At 41.9% G+C, this 18,944-nt stretch overlaps 1 protein-coding gene across 2 annotated transcripts in view; it reads right to left on the bottom strand.

Annotated features, from left to right (window-relative positions):
* LOC126039212 (sphingosine-1-phosphate transporter SPNS2-like) overlaps positions 1-18,944 on the bottom strand; it is a 138,965-nt gene that overhangs the window by 38,847 nt on the left and 81,174 nt on the right. For both annotated transcript variants that reach the window (XM_049801994.1, XM_049801995.1), the window contains exons 4-8: positions 14,249-14,400; positions 11,927-11,993; positions 9,161-9,303; positions 7,837-7,989; positions 6,035-6,224 (exon numbers count right to left, since the gene is read on the bottom strand). In XM_049801994.1, the coding sequence (XP_049657951.1) occupies positions 6,035-6,224; positions 7,837-7,989; positions 9,161-9,303; positions 11,927-11,993; positions 14,249-14,400 (705 nt within the window). The remainder of the gene's footprint in view (positions 1-6,034; positions 6,225-7,836; positions 7,990-9,160; positions 9,304-11,926; positions 11,994-14,248; positions 14,401-18,944) is intronic.

Genomic DNA, 18,944 nt, shown 5'->3' with positions numbered 1-18,944 from the left:
CCAAGCAAGGATTCAGAGCAGGAAACTGAGATGGGGCAAAGAATCTTTTGTTGGGGGGGAAGTAGGGGCAGAGAGGCTTGTTTTGCTTATTTTTAACCCAAATAATTTCTCTGGTGCAGTTCACTAAACGGTTCTACAAACAGTTATAGCAGTTGAAGAACTGGTAATGATCAAAAGGAGAAACAAGTTTAACCTGGCCTCATCATTACATGTTCATCAAACTGAGTCCAACGGAGCAAGTGTGACATGGCTTCAAGACGAACACTGTCTCCATCAAAAAGGTTTTTACTCATATTTCAGTTGCTTTTATACTGTATGTTAACAATTCAGCAAAGAACTGTAGGTTCAACAGGATGAAAAAAAAAGGATAGAAAACACACACACGTTTCCCTCTTCCTTTGTGTATTATGAAGACCAGAACACGTAGACAAAAAGCTACTTAAATAATGAGAATTGTAAAAACCAGGTCTCCCATTTCCCACCAGTAAGGCTGCAAGCAAAACTCCGTCAACCCCCCCCCCCCAAAAGGTTGCTTTTTCTAAGTTTTTCTAACCCATTTCTTTTTGTGGCATCTAGAGAGAAAACATTACTTCTGTAATCCCTGTTGGTAGCTGGGGATAACAGGCATGGAGATTTAGATTCTGGTAATTCAAGATTCCCTTAATTGCCTTATGTTCAGTTTTTGTTATGTTGAATAGGCTGCAGTTCATTAATGAAACAAAGCTGGCAAGAAATACACAGCACGCTTTGCTCTGAGGAAACATTCGGATGGATGTCATTTTGTGGTGTTCTTGTGAGCTTTAACGGGCTGATAGTCACGGCCACTGCCCCGGTCCCCGTTGCTTACACAGGCGCAGTTTGGGGTGGGAGGAGGAACTGCAAGATTGGCAGCTATGGCATGATGCGACCACCGCAATTGTCTTTCCCACACACCGGTTGAGATTGCCTAAACCCCCCAGACCATCATGTCACTCACTGCCAGGAATAGTTTGCTTTATTTAGCATGTCTTACGCATTGACCTACAGAAAGCTTCCTCTATTTGTTTCTAAAATCATCTTTGTTTCCCACAAGTTCTCCCTCCCTATCCCTTCTTTTTGTGACTGGTTTTGCTTCCTCTATGATGGTGTCTGAGCCAGACATTATGGCCCAGCTGGTCAGCTAGGAAATCTCCTCTTTCCATTTTCCCACTGTGCACTGGTCTGCCCTGAACTTGGCTCCCACTGGAAATGACAACTGCCAAGCTAAGAAACGCGGATCCAATGAATCAAGGTGCTGACAGGAGCTGAAGCCATGCGTCCTGTAGCAAGGGCATACCAGAGCCCCAGGTAGGCTCTCAGGACCTGCTCTGAAATCTGTCCTACTACAGCTTTGCAGCTGCTGTTGCTGGGGTTCTGCGGCTGGATAGATTAAACTGAGCTTGGGAAAGATGTAATCACACTTCTGAATACGGCATCAACATGCCCTGCCTGTTTATACAGTATTGCGAACAGGCAACTGCTTGCCTTAAGGTTATATGAATTACATACACATAACACACATATGAATTGTTACAAGCAGCAAGTAAAACTTGCCCCCTTCTGCCGGAATTCAGCACGAGTCCTATAAGTAAATCCCTGAAATGCTACAAACTTCAGAGCGCACCAGCTTTGAATTGTTGAATGTGTATTTCACCCAATATGTTTCCATGAAACACGTGCTTAATATGTGGATACCGGTAAAAGGAAACGAGGAACAAGATCAAAAAGTAGGACAAAAGATACTGACAAAAAAAGTCTGTCCTTCAGCTGCTAATAGGGATTTATAACAATGAGTTCATCCGCTGCGAAGGGCATATGAGGATATGTGGCATTTCTGCTGGGGAGAGACTCTAGGGATGCTTACTGCAAATAGGGCAGGCTCCAGAACAGATCAATAGCTCCTGAAACGGTCACAGTTTTGGCTCCTCACACAGTATTCGAAGCCTCATTTTACACTGAGATTTCAGCTCTACAGATATATCCTCTTCTGAATCCAGCTGTGTTGCATAATATCTCACCATCTCCATTTGATGTCCCGTTGGTCATCTGTGATGAGCCGATAGAAGTTATGTTCCCCTCAAGTCTTTCTGTTTATGTGATCAGTTAGAAAATTCTGATTACCAAAAATCATAAATAAAGTAGGTTTCAGAGCGGTCACACCAGCAGCTCTCCCAGCAAGTTCTAAGCAGGTTATAAACTCCTTCCATGGCTATTTGCAAAGAGCATACCTGTCTGCATCTTCATTGTTTGTATTTCTCTCTGAAATGGTGGGTAAGACTCCCACATGTACTCTTGAATGTGAAGCAAGTCTAACGCCATCTCAGTGTTGGGCAACATCGATGCCTCAAAAGTAGGTAAGTCACCAACATCATGTCAACAGGCAGTCCCTGGAGTTGAGACTGGGATGTTGTAAAAGTTCTATGGCAAAGTTTTACCCTGCGATTTGCTGTTTCTGCAAGATCATAAAATGTCTTTGAGGAATTGAAATAGATGTTGGAATTGAGGTACAACAATAACTTGGAACAGTGTCAAAAGGAAGACAAAGCAAAGCCCCTCTTCTCCAGTCATTTGGAGATCTAAACTAGCGTAAAATCTGCTGTTGAAATGTCTGCGTATTGTGATACAATGATGCCATACAGCCAATGGCTTTCAGGAGACAGGTTTGAAAACCAGCATTTCAAAGAGTACATATTTCAGAAAGAGTGGGACCTAAAAGGCACTGGACTACAACGCACAAATCCACATGCTGCAAGGAAAACAGCGTCAAAACTGATTGGACTATACAGCCAAGCAAGATAGTAAAAGATAGAAATACAAGTGTCTGGGCAGCAAAGTGATATAGAATGCTGTTTTATTCCACCTTTCCAGCCACTTCTACCACTGCCAATAATTCACTGGATTAGTATGAAAAGATTGGATGGAAAAAATAAGTTTGTCTGCCTTCTCCAGGTAGGACTGGCTGCTACAGAACTGGAATAGCAGCTGTCCTCAGGGACCAAAACCACCTGCAAGACAGGACTGAGCAGGGGAGAAAAAGTACACATGTTCAGGGGAAGAAGAGAGCAGACGGTTGACACCTGGTAAGGGACAAGGTGATCATGCTAATGGATATGCAGGTCTTCTCAAAAAAACCCCAAAACCCAAGAAATTAAAAAGCAAGGGCTCTGCTGATTCTTGCTGGAGTGCTGAACACTTCATTTAAGCTCATGCCAGTATCAGTTGACATTAAAAACTCTCAACTAATAACTAGAGCAGGGAGGGAGGTGGTAATCTGATGGCCAACACAGCTCAGTGTGAGAGAACACCATCTCATGGGGACCCATCTAAATGCTTGGAAGCAATCATTTCAAGGCTCTGAGCCAATGGGGGGTCCAAAACCAGTAACCAATTTTAGCATGGTGTGATCAATAAGAGAAGGCTAAGGACAGTCACAGCACAGAATGTGTGCAAATACCACCCTGTTGAGGAACAGACCAGAAGATTGCTCTTGCCTTTCACAGTCATACAGAACTCAAGGATGCTGTTTCAGGATGAGAGCCAGGAGACAGCTGTCAAGGAAGCTATGAGAGATGAGAAAATCCACCCATAGATTTTACCACATTCTTTCCAGAACAAGCTATTATCATGGAAGGTAACCTAGTCCATCATGCTGTCCACTATATCTAGGTGTTCCAACTCCAGAGTCAGAGAACAGTCTCTCCTTCATTTGGGACCAATGAGAGTTAAAACAGAGAGTAATGAGAAACTGCTACACCATGCAACCTTGCAAGACACGTCTCCTAGTGAAATACAAGGGAATTAGAGACTCTGGAAGTCTGTAAGATTGCAATAGCATTGAACGGCATGGAAAAACAAGGGCTCGTGTTTGAAATTTGCCTTGAAAAGTCAATTCAGCTGATACATAGCACCACCATGATAATACCTTGTGTTATGAGACATTGGTAGCTCCAACAGAGACCTGTTCTCTCAGTTGGGTTAGCACCTGTAACACGAAACAGCAACAGCAACAGATGTTGTGTCATTGTTTTCTGTTTATATTAATTTATAGTGGATGGCCTGGCCACAGATCATCGAATTCCAGGTCATTTACAAACACTAATGATCTAAGCTACCATGACCCTTTGTAAGTTAAGAATCTTCATTTTTGCAGAGGCAAAACAAAGTTAAACAACTTGCCCACTGTCGCATGTGGAATCTGTAAAGAGAGGTCAGATCTCTGCTTCCCCAATTGGCACATTAACTGGACTCTTAATCTGTTTCCTATGCATCAGGTTTCCAGCAGCAGAGAGAGTGTATTTAGAGCTACGGAGAGGCAGTGTTACCTGCAACAAATATATGCTTCAGCCTAACAGCATCAGCAAATAGGCTTATATTCTTCATACGCCCTCCATACGCAGATATAACTTCCTTTGCAAATCATTGACTCTTTTATCAGATTTACTGCTCATGCATAATAAAATAAATTGTTTCTAAGACTGGTTAAATAATACCATCTATCTTTATATATTTACATAATGCAGAATAGTCATATGGCTATTAAAAAAAAACCAAACAAAAAAACTAAGGAAAAAAAAGATTAAAATGAGACCAATAACCACCATTTGTTGCAAAATTTTTGAAAACAGTATTTCCAGCTTAGAAAGGGAGGACTTTCTGCATAAAGAGACTGAACACCACAAATGAACATGTCAGTCTGTCATCAGGTCTGAGACAGGAGAAAATCACAGGTCTGGCTGCACGAAGAGGTGGAGGGGAGTGGCAGGTGGAGGGATGTGACGGGTCTCTTCACTCGGAGATGGCTGACAATGACAGGAGGGTTAATGCTTCGCCAACCAGTAACACCCTCGTGCTGGTTGTCTGTGGTGATCATTTTTCTGCTGAATCTAAGGTTAGTTCTAGACCATGCCACAAACCAGAAGACTGATTCTCCTTCTGACACTTTCTAGATAGCCAGAGTAGGCATTCTAGGTTCTGTCTTAATGTTTTCAAACTTCCACTCTTTCTTCCCGTGTGTCCCCATAACGATGACAGCTATTGAAATACTCAGAAAATAACCATGACTAGGCTAGTGCTAGAAACACAGAGGAACGAGGAACCGCCATAGATTGGTTGGTTGGTTGGTTAACTGTGTACGAATTCTCCTTGCTGCGTGGAGCGCGCACTGCTGTGTGGAAGCTAAGGATGGGCTTTCAGAAATTATCCCTCTACTCCAACCACCTCATGCCTTCCCTTCAAAAACTCCCAGGTCCCAGGCTTCTCTCTATTACATTGAAAGGGAACCTGAGACCTCTTCAGTGTACTGGATTTCTACTCTCTACTGAAAGCAAGATTCTAGCCTGAGGCTGGATTATTACACTTGAGTTTTTCCTTTTCCCTTCAGTCTATTTGTCTGGATCTATCTGATGTCTTTTTACATACTTCAATTACAAACGTACAGGGAGGAGCCGTATTCTAATCCGCATTTGTGCAGCATCAAGTATTGTGGGTTCCTGGACTATGACTAGGACTTCCAGGTGCTATGGTAATATAGATAACAACAAATTGAAATTACATGGTAATTAATATTGGTCTGCAGCAAGCTACCTAGTTATGGAAATTAATGGTACTCATAGGTAGCCAAACACATTCCCACAGACAAATTATACTGTAATTATAATTCGGTACCACTGCAGCTACAATACCCTTATTGCAAGGGAAGCAGCCAATTTTCCTGTACCAAGACATGAGGCAAGAGCAATAGAGGTATGGATAGAGGTACAGATAGAACAACCCAAAGGCAGGGAACTGTGGGTTTCCATGCATGTGCTAACTCCCCAGCTCTGAATCCTGAAGACAGTTAGTAAGCAGCCGAGATATCGTTTTCCCTCCAGGCACATCTAGATAGTGCCAAAATGCCAAGGGGGCAAAATGAAGGACATTCAGAAGAGGAAAAGCAAGACCAACATCTCACAATCTTCTAAGGAGTTTGGTAGAGACAGTAAGAGTGAGACTGGCGTATGCAAAGGATTATACTTACATAGGCTCCCACAATGCTGCTCTTGGCAGCAACGAAGATCAGACAGATGAAGATGGCTGATCCTAGCATGCCAACAGCACAGACAAGAGGATCAGCTCGCTGGGTTTTTAACCGGCACCATTTGGTTGCCCCTGCCCCTGTGATTACACCCAGGAAACCAGTGAAGCATGTGATTGCTCCGAAGATCAAGCTATTGAAAAAAAAAAAAAAAAAAGAAAAAAAGAGACAGGGGGTTTTTTTTGGAGTTTTTCCAAAAAATGGGCATGGTCTTTGAACAAATTATTAGGGTAAAACTGACTAATAGAAATCTGCACATTGGCTTTGCAAATTTAAAATAAAACAAATGAGCTCCCCCACTGAGTACTTGTGATTCTAGCACTCTTCCCCTGCAATTAAGAAAAACACAGCATATCAAATTCAGCCTTGTATGCAGGCATTGATCAACATGGAAAGAGGTGCAAAGGGCTCATACTGCTTCTTTGTGTGGAACTGAGCTTCCCGTGAAGTGCATTGTACAGCTAATTATGTATGCACAAAACTAAGTAATAACCTGCACATTGATCATGAAAGGGGAAATCATGGACAGACAGGCACTAGGAAGCTTAAGGGAAAGGAAACCTAACAAGACTCTAAATACCAGTGACTTTCAACATACTTTGACTTTCTAACTCCTTTCAGACCACCTCAAAAAAGCCTTCTTTTGCTGGTTAGGTTAAACATTTGAAATGTGTTAATATAAATTTAAAGAGCCAGGAACTGTCAAGGATTCTCCATATTGTGTGTGCAGGACTTGGATTACAGAGGCTTTGGCAGCTACATTACAGTAGCTTCAGGGCAGCTCAAAATATAGGTGTCATCCAGGAGTGGAAAACTTCTCTTTGTAAACAGCAGATGAGCACTCAGACTGGAGCTGTATTTTCTGCTCACTGCATTTTTGCAGAATAGACTGAGACTGCCCGCTGGGCACTCTAGTTGATGGTACTCCAAACCACTAAGTAGTTTACTTGAGATGGGATTGTGTCAGCTAGAGCAAGAAGGTTTTCCTAATGTTATTTTTGCCTCACAAGCTAAAAAGCTGACAAAAGGCAGTTTTTCTTATCTTTTATTCACCTGGAGAAATGCTTTTTTATCATTTTATGTTTTGTGCCATCATGGTAAAGCACAAAGCAATGAATTATTTTTCATAGCTTATGTGCTGCAAGTGATATTATATAACTGGGACTGAAAAACCAAACCACTGTATAACATCAAGCACTCCAGACCAAAGTGTCCCAGATCTCTGCACCATTCTTCAGCAAAACTCAGCATACACAGTAGTATATAGAGCAATGAAACACAGTGAAGTCCTCCCTCATGCAGAAACAAAAGTCTTCAGTGGTAGTCCCTGCAGCCTTTAGGGGAACCAGTCCAACCTCTGAATTATAGCCACCACTGTGGCTACCCAACCTGCCAGCTTATTCTGCTGCTATCACAGATAAGTATGGGTCTTAAGAAACCAAATTCTCAGCTCTCCAAACATCCTCTAAGGCAAAGGCAAAAGTCTCTTTTCTACTTCTACACCATAGCCGGGGAACTAAGACAGTGCTGAGGTCATTGCTTCTCCCTCGGTTTGACTTCACGCAATGAAGAAGAGAAATAAAACCTAGTTTACAATCCCAGCATTTCCTATCATTGTTGCAAAGACCTAGAGGAAATTACAGACATTCTAGTAACTTGACTCTGTGGGACTTGCCTGTTTCCTCTGGTAAATAAGCCTCCACCCCCTTTTCCCCCTCTTTAAATCAGCAGAGTATGAATCTCACCTATCTTTGGTGCTGCAGGGCTGTGAGTTGCAGGTCTCTGCTGTCTTCTGCACGACCTGTGCTCTGTGAAGGTAGAGAGGGATCCACATGCCAAGCGCCCCTGTGGCAAAGGAGACAGCTGAGGTGGCCAACGATGAGAACACGTAGCTGCGGCTGTGGAGACACAAGAGGCAAAACCAAGAGAAGGTTTAGTGGGAGAAGTGAAAAAGCAGGAGCCCCAGGACAGGAACCAGTGCTTTCCCCATACCAGCCACCTCCCTTTGCCAAAGGGCAGAGACAATACAAGGTACAAAGCAATGGAGAATAAAAGGCATGGAATATTTCTTCATACATGATGCTCCATTGATAATAATGTATTTAATTCTTCAGAGGTGCTTCATAGAGACCATTTGTCATGGGATCGTTTCAGAAGACAATCTGTACTTAGTCACTAAGACACGATGTGCAATCTACAGGGCTTTCGCTGTAATACCACCTGTTTACCTGGATGACAAGTTTCACTTCTCCCTCCCTGTCCATGCCACCATATGATTACTACTTGGGTAAACTACCAAAATAAGTAATACAGAAATATCGATAAATTAACCATCATCACTTTTCGTAGTCCTTTGATACTGGATGACAATACCAGGAAGGCATTCTAGCCAGCCGTTCTAGAAATGAAGGACACCACAAATTTCCCATCAGAATTCCGATGCAACACTGAGTTCACAAGTGCAAGTATTTGCACATTCACAAGCAAGCTTTCTGGAAGCAAGTACAGCTGCTTAAACACTTGTGAGCATGCGACCTTTTATGCACATATACAAGCACCCAAACACGTTCAGTGCTTGTGCATTCAGTCACGTGTGGTTGTATAAACATAGATAGTTAAACTTGGCATGTAGTGCAAGCTTTTGTGTATTTTCTCCTCTTAAATTGCTCTGTCATTTAACTCTCTTTTTTCCCCTCAGCAGAGTTGCTCTTTCAAGGAAGAAAAAGGATCTAAGTGTGTGAACAACAGTGGCACAATAATTAATACAGGAACACAGCAATTTCTACACTTCAAAAGCCTTGATTTGTCTGAAGTATGAGCCAAACAAAGCAGATGCTTTCTTAGATCTCAATCTTGGAAAGGTTAGAGCAAAAGTTGGAATCCATCATTGTCACTGCAGTCAGTAACTTGTGAAAATGTAACTTTTCTTTCCTAGGTCCACAGACTAAGCTTCCTGCAACTCCCTGCAAGTTGTCACTTTCCAGTCTCACAGTGCCAAGAAGTACAGGCCATTGGATGTTCCAATTAAGCATTAGAGGCAAAGCGTGCTTTTTACTACAGTGCTCTTACTTTCTAATCAGTGCTTTCATGTCTCTTAGCCATGAGGTCCGAGCCTTCAGCTGTCCTCCAAGTTGTTCAACATTTCCTCTTTTAGCAGCAGGTACAAATATCAAGATGAGTGTCCCTGTTATCATTCCCAGGAGTGGAGATACCTGCAAGAAAGGAACAGGGAATTAGCACAGGAGTCAGCAGGGTTTGCTTGGACTAGTCACTAAGAAGCAGATTACATTAGTTTCATTTCAGCAACTCGATTCTTTTCAGCTAGCCAGAATCTGTAAGCACACTGAGGCATCTGCTCCTTTCCTTCCTCCCTGTCATTCCCTGGACTCTCTTATCTCACTCTGGAAGCATGCAGCTTTGAGAATACTCTGATTAAGGCAGTCCATTTCTTTGTGTTATTGAAGTACCAAGATTCATCTAAATATGGTTCTTCAGTGATGTTTAACTCTTTGGAAACCTACTCCCAGCTGGGCTAAGAGACCAACTAGTTTCTGGGAGAGTGCAGAAGCCTTTTAAAGGCAAGAAGGCCAGGTGAAAGATTTCTGGATGTAGGGAGCATGCTGGCTTTGAAAATCCTTGCTTGACATGCATCCCTCTTCCAGCGAACCCACAATGGCTTCCCATTTTTGGGCAGCTTCCTCAGATAACCTCAGTGTACAGCAGACCAAGAAACACCAAAAATTCAGGCTGGAAGACAGGAAAATGACACATTTGAGCGTTAGGTTTCCCAGTTTCCAATCCTTTCTCCCAATCACTAGGCAAAAATACAAAGATCCCACAGTGCTTTGCAAGCTACAAACATGATTCTTGTTTTGACACTGAAATTCCGTCATTGTCAGAATGGAAAATAGTTCCGTTAAGAAAATGGAAACATGTATTTTCACCGAACTATCATCTCTTCTATACATGCTATTTTAAAAATAAATTCCTGTTAAAAAAAAATAATGTTTCCAATAATAGCCTGAGAATGGCCTTTACACATAGAGCAGTGTTTCATGTCCAAAGACGACAAAGCCAGAATTCTTCTAGGGAAGGGAAGACAAAAATATTTCAGAGGTGGAAAGTCAAGAAAATCCCTTATCCAGGGATAAATGAAGGCTGATACAGTATCCTTATTACAACTGAACACAAGACACAGCACGGGTAAAAAAAATGGAAATGCTAGGATTTTCTAGGGCCATATAATTTAAAGTCACTTTGATTTTTATCTAAAGGCTTAATCCCCCAACAGGACAATATCCATTGATACTCAGTAATGCTCCAATGAAACATTACTGCTAGCTCCAGAGACAAAGCCGCCACTTGCCAACGTGCCCTTCTGTCTTCTTCAGCCCACTGAAGTATAGATTATTCCTGACCTCTCCTGGCTTTAGAGACCACAGGAGATCACAGAGGGAAGCATCACCTAGGGGAATCTTTCACATCTTGCAAGAGCACAGTAATTGCCACAGGGATGGAGGCTGCTTTACACTGATGTCTGGAAGCTTTCAACATGTGCTATTTGACTACAAAAACTGAGCAATGCTGTCCAAAGCAACCATCATAGAAGCGTGCAGCTTGTCAGACGCCCCACGATTTTGCACAGTGAGGGAATCACACATCAATGTGTCATTTATAGTGGAAATCATGACCCCATAAGGGGTACAGTCTTGCAGATAGCCTGGATTTCTCGGGATAACTATGGAGACTTCATCTGAAGAGAAAAATGCTAGTGAGGATTTCTTTGCACAAATTAATCATTTGGGTTTTACAGAGAGAAACACAAGAGCGCTCCAACGTATCAACCTCATTAAAGCCTACTGACCAAGAGGACAAGCTTTGGGTTTTCTTACTCCTTGTGCTGGCCTCTGCTCAGAAGTTAATTTTACCCTTAAAGTATTTCTGCTCCTGAATGAGGTAGCCATCCTCTTGGTGTGAAGCTGTAGGCTATTACACTTTTCATTTCAGGTTCACAGCTGGAAACTACTCTCCACTTTCCTAGCTGCAGATGAACCGTTCACGGTGATTTTCCTGGCTTTGCTTACCCTTGCCTGACAGGGAGGGAATGGTCTGTGTCGCAGAAGGGCACATTTGCTTGAGATGGGAACCCATGTATTTCATCACCTGCTGTTATAAATGGTGTTGGCCTAAGCTTCATGAGATTCATTGTCTTCATGAAGTGCCAGGGCCAGAGAATGCACCTCACGGGTGCTTATGCCACCCAGACTGCCAAAGGTCAGAAAACAGTTCTGCTGGGCCACTTCCTCTCAGCTCTTTCAAGACATCTTTGTGTGCAGGATCTGTTTGTGCGTATGTGATTGGAGCGTATTATCTTTTCAACACATTTATCAAGGTCCCAAGAGGTTAAAATAGAAGGAAACTGACTGTCTCAGGGCAGAAAAACAAGCGGAAACTGGAACAAAGTGTTTTTTCCTCAAAGCAGGAAGCCATTCTCGGAGTTTCTTGACAGCAGGGGACTGAAAGACTGTGGAGTTGATTTAAGGCCAATGCCTCGTCTTCCCATCCCCATCAAGAAATCATGGTTGACTGATAATAAAGTGATTGGAAAATTCTTGCTCCCAGGCAGGGAAAAAAACAAGTGTAATGAGCTAAAATCACATACCTTTCCCATTTGCTTAGAGAAGACATCTGCTATGCACTTAATATCCATAGATGTAATTTCAAATCCTTTACCTTCTATATATAACAACAGGTTGAGGAATCATGTGATAGAAATCTTCCTAACAGTGATCAACTGATGCAACTGTTATTAAGATGTTATTAAGAGTGGCTTACCCGCAATGCCCAGTGCCAGTCTCCAGCAACCTGCTTCACACTTGACCCAGTGATGTATCCCAAGCCACTGCAAGAAATACAAAGATGAGAGTCAGCCAGAGCTTTAACAGAGTACCACAATCACAGCTGTTCACTTAAAGATAAAAAGAGGCACGATCAATTGTGTGCCCTAGGCTCTCTTCTCCTGCAGGAACAAACACAGGCAGATGAAGCGGATGGTAGCTAATATGTAACTCTTCCCAGCACTGTTGATCTAAAAATGCTCAAATCTGATGGAAATTTGGACACTGATCTCAAGTCTATAGCTGGCCTTTCAATCTACAGTGGATGGAAACAAAGCCTCAAAAAGAATTTATTTCCCAATTTAATTTCTGCATCAGGCCTTTCTGTGCACTAATATGAATACTTAACAATTTTATGTTCAAGCTCTCGGTTAAGAAGTACCCTTCAAGGTCACACCATATTCCATCATTAATTTTTTTTCTTGTCATTTAATACTACTCGGTTCTAATTACCCATGAAGAGACCGTTTTCCATAAGCTTGTAAGAAAAACCAAGAATAATATGCAAGACACTCTGATGGGAGAACATCAGACCTGAAGCTTGGAAATCCCCTCTGAAGATAAAGGAGCAAGAGGACTTTCAGCCATATGCTGAGAATTACACTGTCGTAACAAAAGGTGGCTCACAAGAGACTAGAAAAAGGTGAACTTAGCCATGCTTCTCTCAACGTGAACTGAACAGATGTGAATATCCTTTTTTCAAAACTCCTGCATTTGTTGCTGAGATTGCCCTGGCTAAAAATTGCCAGGACTGTTGCAGGGTAGCTGTCAGCCATCACATGCTTTTATGGAGCAGTCAGCTAAGCTTTGGAGGTTGCCATCTATAATCACCCCAAAGCTGGGCTTTTTACAGAGACAGGCCCCAAGATCAAACCATGGATCCACACCTCTGTTGGATATGGAGATAATTAAATCCCAGAATCAGGCTCAACAGGATGAATATTTGTCATTTTTTGCTAGTCATAGTTCACTGAATGCACTAGGAAAATACTTGGCATCCTTGGCCCTTTGGGGAAAATATTCTTTTCACCAGTTAAGGGCATAGCTATCTCTTTCTCCTCAAGAGCAAAAGGATGTTTGTGAGTTTTATCTCAGGGATGAGTGCTCTAACTTGTAAAATGCACCACTCTAAACCAGAAGTTTAATCCTCCCCAACTCAGGGAAAAACTGCTGCCTATGTTTTCCCTGCTGGAAATGAACCCACGATGCCACTTTTGCACAGTATATTGTCCAGCTCAGGGAACAGGGATGCAAACTATGCGAACCTACCCTGCCTACAACCTCACAATAGAGGGTCAGCCATTATTTAAAATAAATAAAAATATTTAAAAAAACCCAACAGATTCCCTCCTGTCCCAACAATCAGATACTGCATTGTGCTGATAAGGGAACTCAACTGGAAGTGCCAGAGGAAATAACTACTCCAAATCTGAGTCTGTCTTGCTTTCATCAGGCATCTATAGGGTTGGCTGTCCTCCATTGCTCTCCGTTAAGACTGAGTGTGAACAATCATTACAGTTCCTCTCTTTAGCCTTGCTGTCTACACTAGACTTCACAATTTCTCCCGATTGCTGTTTCAGTAGTAATAGCACTATAATGGACTGGCCGCTGCTATTGCAACTAGCAAGTCATCTAAGACTGGCTTAGCCACATTTTCCAAACTTAGTCAGATTGGCCAAATTCAAGGTTGGACAGAATTTCAGCTTAAACTAAAAATATTTTTTTAAAATCAAAATTTCAAATTGAGTATGTTATACAGGATACTCCTCTTGAAACCTCCAATATTTAGACTGTCATGTAGAAGCAGGTACCCATTTGCTCACTTTTGAAAACCCAGCCCAGCGTCTTAAGAGATCCTGATTTCACAGTAACCTGAAAGACATTGCCTAAACAAGGCCTAGACCTCACATGAATCGAAGCAATGATTCAGAGAACCAATATAGCATTATTCGAAATGACAGTTTAATAATACCAATAAAAAAAAGTCAGCTAAAATATTTTTATTCCATTCCCACCCCACTGCTGTAAAAAAACAAAAAAGTCCTTCCCACCGATTCCCGAAAGTCACACACGAACCAGTAACAGGGATAGAAAAAGAATCCAATTCCTGCAACTAATTAGTCACTGCTCACAATATTTTCCTGTCTAAACCATTCCAACCAAAGACAGGAGAACTATCATCATTAACAACTTAAGATCTGCACAAGCTTACTTTAAAAGAAAAGACAAAACCAGACGAAAAAAGCATTCTGTCACTTACCTGCCAAGAGGAATTGCAAAGTAGAAAACAGACAGCATAAGGGTCCTTGTGTTTTTGGTGAAAAGGTCTCCTATGATGGTCGGTGCAATAGTGGAGTAACTTGCTTCACCGATACCAACCAAACCTCGTGAGAGCACAAGAAGCCAGAAATACTGAGGAAAGAAATAAAACACGTTAGCAGGTCTCCCCTTGTCTTTTTTAATTCAGGATGGATGATAGTGAAATCTGTGCAACATGGAAATACACACCCATGTGACTAGAAAGTGATCCCCTTGTATGTATTTATTTTTTAAAACCTCAGACTCCTTTCATTTGCCTCTTGCCAGGAGGAAAGGGACTGTGTTTTTTGTGAAGATTTACAGGCATGAAAGAAAAGTAATGCATGTTTGCTCAGTGACACTCACGAAGATGTTCTAATACAGGCAGAAGACCCTCGGTTTATTCTCAGGATGCGGCTCATTCTTGTTAAGCCCAAGTGCCAGCAACACTGCACTGACAGAGGAAGGCTTGGCGAGGCGGGTGACTGTAACAAATCCTGCTCTGGCATCCAGAAAAAGCAATACCTGCCGAGCAGAATCCCAACCTCCCCAGCTTGCCAAGGGACAAGTTAAAACTGGTGAAATCCTAAAGGCTCTTCAAAGCTGTGAAGGAGTTGAACCTGCAGTCCCCCAAACTCTAATTTTTTCCTTCATTAGAAGCTACGAAATAAGGGAAGTTTTTCAAAGGTGCTAAGCACCTCTCTCACTGCGCTTTCCTTGAAAAAAACCATAAATCTCCTCCTCACAGCAGGAAGGCAGAGTAAGCCAACACTGAACAGTTCTGAAAAACCCCAGGTTACAATCTGAGCCAAGAGGCACACCGTTACAAAGAGTAAGACTAGAGCTTTACTGTGGACCATCGCAACATCAGTGTGCTCAGTAAGTAGTACCACCAGCTGAATAACTCAGAGCCATGCAAGGCAACGGCACAGGTTGCAAAAGGCATTAAGCTGCCCAGAGAATTACATGCCTTTGTGAGAAAAGGGCAATTCAACAGAATGAGGAGATGGACTTCACATTCGGCACAACGCAGCCTAAAATGGACAAAAAGGAATTGTTCATCTAATAGAATTTTCTTCGTGGCCCGTTTCCCTGTTTCAGCCAACACTTTCGTAAACAGCAAGGACCTGATTTTCAAGCCGACCTCTTTCACTACACTTGCAGTTTTCTGGGTGCTGCTGTGTGAAGGCATAAGGCACAATACTTTGATGCTTAAATACCTGATACATGAGCACAATCAAGTTCTCAGAGAACTAAGCAGCTTGAGCTACACCCAGAAGTAATTGCAGGTGCAGAAATTAAACAGTCAATTGCAGAAAACTGTAAACACAGGGAAATCTATTTCTACAAATGTAACTTCCACAAATCCTCAATTTACTGTTATTATTCTGTAGATCATTTGTGAGAAGAACAGCAGGGATTATGGTATGTCCTTAAACACCAAAGTGCTTTGAGAACAATGAGTGATTACTGATTCCCCTTCTTCAGATGGGAAGCAGTTGACAGGGAAGTGACTGACTTTGTACCCGGTAGCAAAAATAAGCCAGAGTACAGAGCTCTCATTCTCAAATATGGAAAATGCCATGCAGACATCAAGCCACGTGCCTCAGTCATAAATACATCCATCAGCAGACAAAAATCTACCACTGACATGTTTTCATTGTTTTCCTCACTGTAATCCCCTGGTTGAAAAGAATTTCTTGAGGATTCCTATAGTCACACAAAACAAATACTTTTGTGCACTCTTCACTTCCTCTTATTTTGACGTAAATTCTGCAGGAATACTTATTTTCTGAGTGTATACAAGTTCCTTGTTTGCTGGCAGGGCATTTGCAGTGCTGCTATCATTCATCTATCTCCCATAAGCTGCACATATGTAACAGACACATGTGGGTGTATGCAGAAAGGGCAATACTGTGACTCAAGCTATTTAATTTATGCCAATTACCCAATGCTAAACCACTCCACTGCAGAAATATGCTGACAATGATTGGTGCACAGGTAACCAATGTATCTGGAATGAGCAACAGTATTTATAACATGCTGAACGACTTAGTCATGCAGAATTAGAAAGCAGGGGAACTGGAGGCTGATTTTAGTTTCTTAAGAGGTTCAGATGTGGATCACAGAGAGGGTGACAGGCAAAATAGTCATCTGCCAGACCCGGAATGAGTATGTAGACAGTGCTAGTTACACGTGTAGAATGATAAGTTTGCAAATGCCCTGGATGTTCTTCGAATTTGAAATACCTATATAGAAATGACACAAGTTTGTGCTCACCAGCCAGTATCACTCCCAGTGAATGCACTGGACAGGAATTTCCTCCAAATAATGCTGTTAAAAGTTTCCTCTTACAATCCTTGCATAAAGCAGGAAAACTGTATGAAGTTTTCCTATTGTGATAAAGAGTGACTGGGTTCCATCAATACCATTGAATCAGAGTCCCAATACAACGAAATCATCTGCAACAAGTAACATGTTCATTCTTCTCCCCTAGTTCCTCCTCGAATCCTCCTCCCTGGCTTATCCCATGCTTATGCACTCCAAATATCTGTTGAATATTTAAACCATGTTCTCTCAAGCAGTGGTATCCAAATTTAAGTCATCAGATTCTGACTTCAGTTGGCAATAAAAGCAGTCTTATAAAAGCATAATCTACATGAAGACATGAATGGTATTGCCCTTCTGAGGTGATATATTCAAGACTACGGACAATGCAGCTATTTAGGTGTAACATCTAGGCAAAACATACAAAAGTCTAAACTATATTAGGTAATTAATTATAATGAGTTCTCTGTTGTGCCTGGGTTTAGAGCTCTATATCTAGGATTAAAGAGCTAATGCCTCTTCTTATCCTGCTGAAAGATCTCTTCCGGATCTTTGGCTAGCACGCATTCTATTGGAACCTATACAATAAAATTATGCAGTAATTTGTTATGGTAAGCTAGAATCCCCAGTCTTCCATCTCTAATCACAGTCAATCAAAACTTAGTTTGTTGTCATCTCTGAACAGGGACAGCAGGGTAGCTCTGGGAGACAAACAGTGGTCCTTTCCGAGTGAGGCCTAATCTGTTCATTTTTCATATAGGAAGAAAAAAATATAAACAACAAAACAACTCCAAAAGTCTTACGCTGCTACTCATTTGGACCACAGACATACCATAAACCACTTAGAAACTGGTCTCCAAACCACTATGTGTGCAATACAGGCATTTATATACAGACACACCCATACGCACCATTCTCTCCCTCCAAGCGTATGCAAACATGACAACCAACATAAACAAATGGAAAATTCAGATATTACTCACACAGAGGAAGCACCATTCTCTGTTCTCCTGGTAGAAGGACACTTCTACCATCTCCTCTGTACTAGATTTCCCCCCCAAGTGTTTTTTCCTCTTTGTCCTACCCCAGGATTCTCAGCAGTTCAGTGAGACAAAAAGGGCTGACACCAGCCACATTCTTCTCTACATTATCTGTGCTTAAAAGCAGTACAGGCAGATAAGACTTTTAACTGAATTTCACTGTTCCCCAAGCAGAAATTGATATATACTAAAAGAAGCTTATTCCTTTCTACATTACTCTGGAGCTCTTCTGTAATTTGTTCATCTGTGCAAATAGTTCTTGCTCTGGCAGGAAAATTGAAAACATCTGAGTCAGCTCTCAGCACCTAAGCTTATTTCTTTTCCATAGGTTAAGCCCAGCAACCTCAAGACCGTAGTGTCTTTTTCTCTGGGTCAGTGCTTGCAACTAAAGTTTTTTGAAACGAAGAGCTATTACAGCAAACCATTTATGTCTTTAATTTTGGTTAGCAGTCATGTCAGAGATGTCTGCATCTCCATAAGAGCTGCCAACGTCTCCTGGTTTGTAGAGATGCAATGGTTTTCTTCGAATGACTGCATGGCAGAGATCCCCCTTACTGCCTGTGCCGAGTCCCTTTCTCCAACTTGTATATGCCACAAAGGGGCTGATGCAACACAAACCAGGGAAGATTCCCGTATACAATAAACTATCGACTTATGAAAAGAACGGTGGCTGACAGAGACCCAGAACTGCCACAGCCTTCCTGGGAATTTCCCTTCAAGAGATGCCATCACCAGAAACTAGTGCACAGAGAAAGCGCTCATACGTATGTGAGGTAGACACGGTCAATGGACCTGCTCTCTTCTTCCCATCTCCTAACTATAGGGAAGGAAAAATATGCTCTAGCTCCACAGCTGAAAAATTTACTACTTTGTGATTTGAAGACTAACAACCCAAACAAAAAAGAAACCCAATCCCCAAAAATAGATGTAAGTTTTGGGAGTGATACAAATCCTTATGACTTGGGGAACGTGCCGATTGTTAATAGAAATACTCTGTGAACTAACTTCTAAATTTCTTAAACTATCAGTGAACCGTAGGCAACAGCAGTGATAGATCATGGGGTCAGATGGACCTGGCCTGATTACTGTTGCCAATGACACTACCCACTAGAAACTGTAGGTGTGACACAATCTTTCCAGAATTTTCATCTTAAAAAAGCTTTTATGATATGCCAAAAGACAGTTCATTTACTGTCTCTGCAGAGCATGACATGGTTTATATTCACATTTTCATACTGATTTTACTCTCTATCTCATGCACACATGAATATTTGACGGCCTAGGACACGT

Source organism: Accipiter gentilis, chromosome 6, assembly GCF_929443795.1.
Source record: "Accipiter gentilis chromosome 6, bAccGen1.1, whole genome shotgun sequence".
NCBI classification, from domain to species: domain Eukaryota; kingdom Metazoa; phylum Chordata; class Aves; order Accipitriformes; family Accipitridae; genus Astur; species Astur gentilis.
This window is presented reverse-complemented; position numbering and strand designations above follow the sequence as displayed.